Source organism: Eulemur rufifrons, chromosome 8 (genome assembly GCF_041146395.1).
Source record: "Eulemur rufifrons isolate Redbay chromosome 8, OSU_ERuf_1, whole genome shotgun sequence".
NCBI lineage: Eukaryota > Metazoa > Chordata > Mammalia > Primates > Lemuridae > Eulemur > Eulemur rufifrons.
Window position 1 is genome coordinate 31215783 of NC_090990.1, and position 10230 is coordinate 31226012.

At 57.2% G+C, this 10230-nt stretch overlaps 2 protein-coding genes across 2 annotated transcripts; one reads left to right on the plus strand and one right to left on the minus strand.

Moving 5' to 3' along the window:
* Positions 1-418: 418 nt before the first annotated feature.
* On the plus strand, positions 419-1192 carry TMEM125 (transmembrane protein 125). The gene has a single exon (XM_069477823.1). The coding sequence runs from the start codon at positions 533-535 to the stop codon at positions 1190-1192; it is 660 nt and encodes a 219-aa protein (XP_069333924.1). The 5' UTR covers positions 419-532.
* A 6826-nt stretch (positions 1193-8018) lies between these two features.
* On the minus strand, positions 8019-8801 carry C8H1orf210 (chromosome 8 C1orf210 homolog). Its single transcript, XM_069477824.1, has 2 exons — positions 8783-8801; positions 8019-8643 (listed from the first exon to the last, which is right to left on the minus strand). The coding sequence occupies exons 1-2, from the start codon at positions 8799-8801 to the stop codon at positions 8321-8323; spliced, it is 342 nt and encodes a 113-aa protein (XP_069333925.1). The 3' UTR covers positions 8019-8320.
* Between the last annotated feature and the right edge of the window lie 1429 nt (positions 8802-10230).

Here is a 10230-nt window from a genome sequence, read left to right on the forward strand (position 1 = left end):
CCCCCCAGGAACCAGCAGTGACAGCTGAGGCCATGTGAGTAGGATCCTGAATGAGGCTTTATCTCTGGCTGTTCGTCCCATCGTCCACCGTGGCACCAGCTCCCTCGGCCAGCCGGGATGGGACAGGCGACCGGGAGAGCCAGAGCCAGAGAGGTCAGAGGCCGGGCAAGGGGATTCCCCAAAGGGTGCGGGGGGACTGTAGGGGGCTGGGAACTCTCCTGGGGTCACAGGAGATGCCTTCCCAAGGGACAGAGCCGGGGAAGGGGCTTTCCTGGGGGGATTCCAGGGGACATGGGGAGGATTCTCAGGGGTCGTCCCCAAGGCTCCCAGGTGCAACCATGAAGCTCAGGTGCGCTGGGGAGGTAAGACTGTGATCCTTCCCCTGCAGGCGATGGGGACCACAGCCTGCGCTGCAAGAGGAACAGGACTCTGGCCCTGTAGCTGCCAAGCAGGTCGTGGGGGCACCAGGCCATGAACTGCACCCTCTGAGCCCTGACTCTGCCCTCTGCCCTGACCGCTGCCTGAGCACGCCATGTCTGAGCAGGAGGCCCAAGCCCGGGGGGCCCAGGGGCTGCCCCCGGATGTGCTGGCGGAGCAGGTGGAGCTGTGGTGGTCCCAGCAGCCGCGACGCTCGGCGCTCTGCTTTGCCGTGGCCGTGTGCCTTGTGGCAGGCTGTGGGGCAGGTGGCGTGGTCCTGCTGTCGTCCACTAGCAGCCGCTCAGGCGAGTGGCGCCTAGCGACCGGCACCGTGCTCTGCCTGCTGGCCCTGCTGGTTCTGGTCAAGCAGCTGATGAGCTCGGCCGTGCAGGACATGAACTGCATACGCCAGGCCCACCATGTGGCCCTGCTGCGCAGCGGCGGAGGGGCTGATGCCCTCGTGGTGCTGCTCAGCGGCCTCGTGCTGCTGGTCACTGGCCTGACCCTGGCGGGGCTGGCCGCCGCCCCTGCCCCTGCTCGGCCCCTGGCCGCCATGCTGTCGGTGGGCATCGCTCTGGCTGCCTTGGGCTCGTTCTTGCTGCTGGGCTTGCTGCTGTATCAGGTGGGCGTGAGTGGACACTGTGCCTCCATCTGCACAGCCGCCCCCTCCACCCACGGGGGCCACGGTGGCAGTGGCAGCATCTTCAGCGTCTCAGGACAGTTGTCGGCTGGCCAGCGTCATGAGACCACATCCAGCATCGCCAACCTCATCTGACAGAGCCAGAGCCCTTCTCCCCACCTGCCTCAGTGACCCCAGAATCGTGCCGGGGCGTGTGCGTGTGTGGTGCATATGTGCATAGTGTGTGGCTAGCGTGTGCCCAGGCCTGTGGCAGCCCTCAGTGGGATTGTGTGATATGTGATCAAGAGCCCATGTGCTCCCACACCCCCACACCCCAGGAAGGTTAGTGTGTGCCTCCTCGGAATGGAGTATTTGTGTCCACGGAACGGCCTGTGTCTGGGGTCCCTGACCATTCTTGACCCCCGTTTCCAGCACCCCTCAAGCCCCATCCTGCAGCACCCACCAGGGATTTCCACAGGGGTGACTACTGCCCACCCCAGAGAAGGCACTAGGGACCGAGAGTAGCTGGTGGCAAAGTGGGAGGAACAGGGCTCTGGAACAGGACAGACCTAGCGTGGTCTCCCCCCGGAGCACTCGGCAGCTGGGGGACTGGGGCAAGTGACTTAGCCTCTCCAGCCGCAGTTGCTTGCGGTCCGTGGTTGTGGTCATGGACCGTGAGGATGAAACGTCACGTGTATGGAAGGACTGGGCTCATGGCAGATGTGCAATAAAATGGTGGCTGCTGCTGTCTTGTCGTGACCTCACCGTCTCACCCCAGAGACCCTCTCTCCCCAGAGACCCCCCTCCCTCCCCCACGCCCCACCTGTCCAAAGTGAGCTCTTCGCTCCTGTCTCAGCCTTATAAACAGCGCCACAAAGGTCCCCTCAGTCAGCCAGGCCAGGCCAGGAGGGGAGCAGGTTGAGTGGATGCTGAGCTTTGGGAAGGCGGTGGGTTTGCAGTCCCAGGGAGAGGGTGCGGGGAGCTGAGTCCCTCGTGTCTGCTCACTTGCGGGTTCAGGACGAGGTCTTTGGTACGGGGCAGTCCGGAGCTGGTCTCTCTGAAGACTGCTCCTCCCTCACACTGCGTCCCTTCAGCTGATTCCCTGCAGCTCCCACCCCACCCCTGAAACCAGAACGCCCTGTGTCTGTGCAGTCGCTGCACCTGCTGGCCCACTTCTGGGCTCCTGGGCCGGTGAGAGTCACATCCTGCTTGGAGTCAGCCGTGGAAGGGAGCTCCCCTTCTGTGGTGTGCAGTTACATTTCCTGGGTGGCAACAATAAAGTTCCCCTGGACGCAGTGCACAAGGTTACTTTGTCTCCACTTCCTGCTTTGCGAGGTGCAGGCTGCATGGAGCCCCGTGGAACATACCCAGAGAGGCGGGGAAAGGAGACCTGTCTCCAAAGAGACATTACACTAGAGCTACAGAGGCTGTGACGAGAAACAATTGCTTTCAGCAGGCAAGGTCAGGGATGTCTCCTGGAGAAAATGCTGGGCTGACGGTGAGGGCAAAGGTGTTGCAGACTGAGGGAGGGAGCAGCGGGAGGAGAGAGGGACAAAACACCCAGGACACGCCTCTCCCTGGGTGTTCCATGGGTGACTCTGCTCAGCGTATTCAAAATCCTGCTTCTCTCCTCTGGAGCTAACTAGCTCCTCTGTCGCGTCTGGAGGTGTCAGCACTCAGCAGGCATCCAGGTGAGAAACCTCGGCGGCCCAAGACAGCCACTGCAGCTTCACCGTCGCGACACCCAAGTCCAATATCAAATCACCAATTCCTCCGGCTCCCCTCACAGACACTGAATCCATGTTTTCATACCCACTACCTCGAAGGGACCCTCTGCCTTTGCTTGAATCGCGCACCATCCTCCTTACTATTCTCCCTGCGTTTGCTCTCTTCCCTCAAATCCCCTTCTCCCAGCCCCGCACACACACACACTTGAGCCAGAGCGATCGTCCTAAAAACTAAAATGAAAGTCTACGTTAAAACCTCCCAGAGGCTCCCCGCCTCTCCCTGCCACAGTTTGGTCTCACTCTCCCCTCAAAGCACCCCACGAGCCACAAACTTGCCACGTTCTCTCACTTCCTTGGAAGTTCTGTTCTCGTTGCCTTCTTGTTCTTCTCCTCTTTTCTGCGTGCCCGTCTCCCCGATCAGGAGGTGAGCTCCTCCCACGGAGTCTGCGCCCACTTGTCTGCACCCCTAGTTCCTGGCACGAGCCCGACACAAAGTCGGTGCTTTGTTGGGTGGGGGAAGAACTCCGGCTTGGCCAGCAGGCAAGCGTGTGCAAGGGGCAGGGAGAGACCCCCTATAACTTGGGGTGGGGGGAGTTAGGCCACTACCCCTGTTGTCCCAGAATCTTTTGGCCCCCCAGGCCCTGTGCTCTCTACCCCAGAAGTTCTCCTTCTTCCTGGGTTCCCAAAGGGATCTCTCGCTATGACCAATGCCCTTCTATAGTACAGGGAGAAATTCCTTTTCCTTTCATCCAAGACAAGGTCAGACTGTGTCACAAGTTTCACAATATTTCTTTTAAGAAACTAAAGGAAAACAGATGCACAGAGCTCTAGAAGGTGGGGAGGAGGAGCGTTAGCATAAACCCCTGATGGAGCAGCCGCCGTGGGCAAGGCCAGTGCCAGCCGCTCCTGGGATGAGCTTGAGATGAGGGCTTGTGCCCCCTTGTGCCCCACGAGGGCCTAGCCCACAGGGTAGCGGAAGTCAGCACCTGTACCCCAACTCTAACAGGAGACAGATGACAGTATGAGCTGGGTGGAGGCGCAGGCCAGGCAGAAATGCTTCCACCTCCTCAGTCACGAAAGCAGACTTCCCACAACCTCTGCCTTCCACTAGCTCAAACCATGTCTCTAAAGCCCTCCTCGGTCTACGTGGCCCACCAGCCTCTCTGCTCACTCTCTCTAAAGCTGCCCCTGCTGTCTTCACCCTCCTTACTATCTGGCTAAACTTCTGCAACTCATCACTCACCCAGCCGAGGAATTTGGACTTTGTCCTCAGGAACTGAAAAACATGGAAAGATTTTAACCAGGGAAGTAGAGTCCTGTGGCCAGATAGGATTTGGGACTTGGTGGCTACTGTGTGGAGCTCAGGACTGACCCTAGAAAAATAAGAAGAAATGGCCAAACAACCCCAGAAATAGCCAAACAACCCATCTTGGCTGGCCACCAGGGGGTGGGAAGCTGCCAAGCTAGCGAGGGTGGGAAGCGTATCCCAGAAAGAAGGAATAGCACGAAGAAGGGGCCAGACCCTAAAATCTAAACTGGTATTGAACGAAGAGAAAAGGCGAGAGGGAGCTGATGGGAGACAGGAGAGTGGCCTGGACCTAGAGGCTCCCATGAGGTGGCAGGTGAAGTGTAGAGAAAGTTGGCACGTGTCCCTCCTGGGCTTAACGGTCAAACTCCAGGTTCTCAGCCATGTCACCTGCAGGTCTGATACTGGAAGAATCATTCTGAAACTGCCAAATCTGGGCCAGTCCAGGTGGTCCTCACATCCTATCCAGTCACATCCCACGGGAGACCTGGGCTTTCTGGAGACACTCAAGTCTCCCTTGGGGAGCTTCCTCCAGGCCCCAGGGGACCTACACGTGTCCCCTCATGCCCCGACTCCTGCACAAGGACAGGGGCTGCCTTCTTGATTCTTCGCCAGGGGACCTGTGAGACTCCCCTGGGCACAGCCTTGGCAGTTGCCCCAGGGAGGGGCCACAATGCTGAGGGCCAGGCCCAGACACTGACGAGACCCGCAGGTTCTGCCCTCATGGCCTGCTCCCCCAAACGGGAGCTTGCACCCCGAAACTTCTCAGCCCCATTTGCTGGGGGATGAGGAGGCTGGGGGAGGGAGGAGCCAGCCCAAGCAAGATGGGAGCGAGTCCAACAAGCAAGAGTTTTCTCTCTGAGTCCGTTTGATCATTTCTTCGCGGTGAGATCATGGCATTATTGCTGGGTGCAGTTAACTTGCTTGAGCCGCATCTCGATCTATAAAATGGGGTTGCCTGCCCAGCAGGACTGTTAGGAGAAAGTGCTAGAACAACATCAGGGCCTTAGAACACTAATAATAGTGTTGTCGTTTGTGTTGCTATTATATTCTGTAGCATCAGAGATTCTAATTCAAATCCTTTGCTCTCCTGACCAGATCTTACCACCTGAGTCCTGAGAAACAGAGATGTTCAAATCCCCAGCCAGGAAGTGACTGAGGAAGGAGGAGACTTGGCAACTCCTCCCTCAGGATTAACACTGGTTACCCCTTGTGGGGAGCCAGTGCCCTGGGGGTGCCCGTAGGGACATAACTAACACTTGCAGAGCACTTGCTCTATTCCATTTTGCACAGAAACTCATTTACTTCTGCTAACACCCATAGGAGGTAAGTGATGTTAGGATCCCCATTTTACTGGGAGGTTAGAGCACTCAGGGGCTAAGTAACTTGCCCAAGGTCACACAGCATGTACATGGCAGAGCTGGGATTTGAATCCAAGTAACCTGTGCTCCCAACTCACTTCCCCACTCCACCAGGATGCTGCTGGAATTTCTTAAACTTCCTGTCTGTGCCCTTCACCCAGGGTAAGGGACACAGCCTTGTCCTTGGAGGCAGCAGGCCAAGGCAGCAGGTATCTGGATTGACCCCCATGGTCAGGTCTGGGTTGGGGTTCCCAGGGCAGAGTAGGCAGTAGCAGCTGCTGGGGAGTAGGGGACAAGGCGTAGGGCCAGGCTGGGCCTGACACTGGAGAGGCCAGACCAGAGAGGGCCTGGCCGAGTCCCAGGCCCCCCGAGCAGCTCCAGCACCCCCAGCCCTTTGAGCCTGTGGACCCAGGCCGTGCTGTCTGTGCATCTGGGGCCAGGCATACAGAACACAGAACACAGTGGGAAAGAGTCCTCCAATCACAGGCAGTCTTGAAGGACAGGGTCCAGGGTTCTTGTGACTCCAGGGCCCTGCTCAGCCAGGCAGGTCACTCACTGTAGCTTCTGAGAGGAAGCCCCAGCTTGTGGACCCTTGTGGGGTGTGGGCTCGGGAGGAGCAATTGCTGATCTGGGATCCAGCCTTTAGTGTCTCCTGGATCCCTCAGAGGCCTTGACTCGGGTCCCAAAGAGTACGTGAAAAGGGGACAGCCGAGCTGCTCTCGGCACAGAACTGCATGCGGGGCGGCCTCTCTGTGCAGGGGGCATTGAGGGACCTGTGGGTGGGGGCAGCAGCTCTTCCCTTGCAGGCCGTACATGCCCTCAGGCCCTTAGCTCTGCTGCCGGGGCAGCCTCTCTGGCTGCTTCCTCCCAGTCTCCTCTGCTGATACTCCCTGGGTGCCCCCTACTAGGTCCTCAACACCTCCTTCCGCTCTGCCCAGCCCTGGAGATTTCATCCACTCCTGCCCCCAGTGACCTGAATGCTGAGTATTCCCAAACCCATGTCACCAGCCTGGACTTCTCCCCTGGGAACCCAGCTGTCCCCATGGAAATCCTGCATCCAACATTGAAGCCCCATTCCCCCAGCCTGCTCTTCCTCAGTGCACCCAGCCACCCCACCAGAAGCTGGGGCGGCTTTGCTGATGCCTTCCTACTCCCCATATCCAAAGTCAACTCTGCCTCCCTCCTGTCCCTGGAGTCTCTGTTCCCATGCCACACCTTAATCAGGTCTTATCACCTCCCCTCCAATCCCTCTCTGCACAGCAGCCAGGACTTCCCTATTATGATTACGATACTCCCTTGCCACAGATGAGCCTCACCTCAGGTTGAAGTGTGAGCTCTGTGTCTTGGCATCCAAGGCCCTCACCAATCCGGTCCACCCCTGGGCTTCCTCACTGCCGTGGGCACCCCTTAACCCCCTGCCTCTTCCTCAAGCACCTCACCCCGTTACCCATCGAACACTCGCCTTCTCTGCTGGCTCCTTCCTCAAAGGTTGATACCACATGGGGGTTGATACACACTCGGGGGTGGCTGCCTGGCTCATGAGGACTGTCCCTTGTCTGGGAATGACCTGCAACAAATGAGTGGGCTCCCCAAACCACAGATGTGCTGTGCCCCTAACCCCCCTTGGCTGACTGGACGAGTGGTGGGTACTTGACTCAAACTGGGCCAAAAGATTCTCTTCCTGAGAACTGGAAACTTGGAATCGAGAGTTCGGGAGTCCTATGCCCCTAAGTGACAAGGCCTGACCTCTGGCTGCTGGGACCACCTGGCTTCCTGCCCTCCCAAGTCAGCTGTCCCTTTGATTCTATGCAACAGCCAGGACTTCCCCCCAAACTCCTTCTGTTGCTTACAGATAGAAAGCAGCTTAACTCAAGCGTCTCCCACCTTAAACCTACTTCCCTTGCTCAGTTTCCCCACCAGCAGCTATGACCCCGTGCTCCCCCTCTCCATCAAGGCTCTTGTAAAGTCTTCCACAGCGGACTCCACTTCCTCACCTTTCATCATTCACTCTCAGCCCACAGTGATTCATACTATTTATTCGGCATCTGCCTTGTGCAAGAACCTGAGGACACAGAACAAGACACAGCTGGGGACCCCAGAGAGCTCAGTCTGGCTGTGGGGACAGGTGCAGCAAGGGGTAAGTGCACATTGTAATAAAGATTAAAATAAAATGTGGCCAGGACTCACAGGGTGTTATTAGAGGAATGGGCTCATGGAAGGTGCCCTGGAGGAGGGGACGTCTGAGCAGTGTCTTCCAGCTATGAGGGGTAAGTTTCAGTTCAGGAAAAATAAAAATGGGCTATGACTTTTTATTCAAAATGAAAATAGGTTTATTAATTCCTGTGAAAAATATAACCAGAATACCCACTTTATTGATAGGAAAAAATTTCATTAAGGAGCTTGGCACTGGTTTTTACCTGCTCAAATGTTATCATCTGGGCACATTTGAAATGCTGGCAGGTAGGCAGGCCACACGGGGCCCACTGATTGGGGTTTTCATCGCCATCATAGAGGTTTAGGCAGGGGAACAATGTGAGCAGAGGTGCATGGAGAAACTGCAGGGGGTGGAGGGTGGGGAATGACAAACATTTAGTCACATAGGGAGAGGCAAGGAAGGAAATCAAGAGGGCAGATCACAGAGGGACTTTTTCCATACTCAAGCCTTTGTTAGACTTTGCCCTGAGAACAGCAGGGAGCCATTGAGGGTTATTGAGCAAGGGAGAAGTCATTGTCACTTTGGTGGCTAGTGTCAGGGAAGGGAAGATTGCTCTATCCCCCGTCAACCTTCAGCCTTCTGCCTCTGTCCCTGAGGCTCAAGGCTCCCACGTAGTAGCCACTGTCCTTAAGCTGTCAGGCACGGAGGGAGGGGGTGGTGTCCAAAGATTGGGGCTCAGAGGGAGAAGTGTTCCCTGCTACCCTCTGTCCCCAGCTCGCCAGCTCCAGGCTGAATATAATTGTCCTCAATGAAGCCATCATCATCCTCATCTTCGCCCAACTCTGGGCGGTTCCCCCTCCCTGTCTCAGGCAGTGGGCGGTGCCGATAGCTGGCATAGTACCGGCGACAGACGTGAAATTTGGCAGCAAGTGCGATGAGGAGAGAAAGGACCACAGCCCCCAGCACAACCCCTACCAGCACCGGCCATGCCCGGGACCCAGTGCCTGGTCCAGGGGCCACCGCTGATGCCGTGGGGAGCTCCGAGGGCCCCATAATGGCTGCAGAGAAAGGGACAGCATTGTGTGAGCCTCGGATGGGGCTCTCTGGGGACACCAAGCGGGGTGCAGGCAGGGTCCTTCCCACCAAGCCCAGCATCTAAGGGGAGCCTCCCCCAGTCACCGCCCCACAGTCACTCACTTTGGTTTGTCTCATTCATGGAGGAGCCTGACGACGCTGGTGAACCTCGGCCTCCGCCAGAAAGAGCCCGGCTCCAAGGAGACCCCCTCAGATGCCAGGCAGCCCCAGGGCACCAGTCCTGGAAAATATACATACGTGTAGGTGTCAGGAATGGCCACAGGGTGCACACTCCAGGTCACACTCACAGCCATGTTAGTGCTGCACAAATGCTGGGGACGGAACAGCTGGCCACACCAGGCATCCACAGCAGAGAAACAAGCTGAGCCCATAGCAGCTGGCCATTTGTAAGGGACAGTTGCAGAGTCCAGCTCTAGAAGATAATAGAAAAATAAATAAATTCTAGAACTTACTGAGCACGCCTTAGGATTCAGGCACCAGGCTCATAAAACACTATAGTGTGGTTATAAGCATTACCCCCACTTTGCAGATGAGGGCTCTAAGGCCGAGAATGGGGAACTGACTCAACCAAAGCCCCCAGACTGCACCAGAGCCCAGTCTGCTGCACTGCTTGGCAAGCTGAGGACTGGAGATGGGGCAGAGGTAGGTCCTGGCTCCCCAGCCAAAGTGGAGACCACACATGGGAAGGATGATGCACGTCCCTACCCAGGGAAGGGGCCCTTCTGCTCCTAGTGGGAGCCACAGCTACTCCACCTGAAAACCCTGTCCATCCACCTCTACCCACAGGATGCCCACACTCTGCCCCCAGAGGGAGGCTCGAGCCCAGGGAGCATCCAAACGAGCATCACCTGAGCCAGGAAATTACCTGGATGGGAATCCCCAGGCCAGAACACCTAGAGGAAGAACACCTGGATTAGGGGAGTAGCAAGAGGAAGATGATCTAGGCTTGGGAACACCTGGAGGAGGAGCACCTGAATCCAAGGCGTGTCTGGGGAGGCACACCTGAATCTGGGGAGTCTCTAGAAGAGCAGCGGCATTAGGGACATACCTGGAGGAGCAGCTAGGGCTGGAGAGTATCTGCAGGAGGAGCACCTGACTCCAGGGAGTCGCTGGAGGCAGGGTAGCCAGGCTAGAGGAGTGCCTAGGAGAGAAGCACCTAGTTGAGGGGAGTATCTGTCATATTCGTTGACACAGATGCCTTAAAGACACCCTCGCTCCTCACATCCAACCTGGCATCAAGCCCTATCAGTTCTTCCTCTAAATATCATTGGAACGACTCTGCCCTTCCTCCCCACCTACTGCCACTGCTGAGTCCAAGCCCCTTTACCTTGGACCTCGACTCTAGCCAGAATCTCCCACTGGTCTCTCCCCACCTCTACTCTGTTCCCCAGAGTGATGGGCCGAAAGCCCAAATCTGACCCCATCACTTGCCTGCTTAAAACTCCTTCAAGAGCTCCCCATACCCTCAGCGCTGCCTGCAGACTCCTCAGTGTGTCCTTCAAGCCTTGCAAGCCAGCACGTGGCCCTCACGCCAAAGCCCTCCCCCTCTT

Excerpts from the sequence above, each read along its gene's own strand:
- TMEM125 (XM_069477823.1), top strand. The coding sequence starts at position 533 with ATGTCTGAGCAGGAGGCCCAAGCCCGGGGGGCCCAGGGGCTGCCCCCG.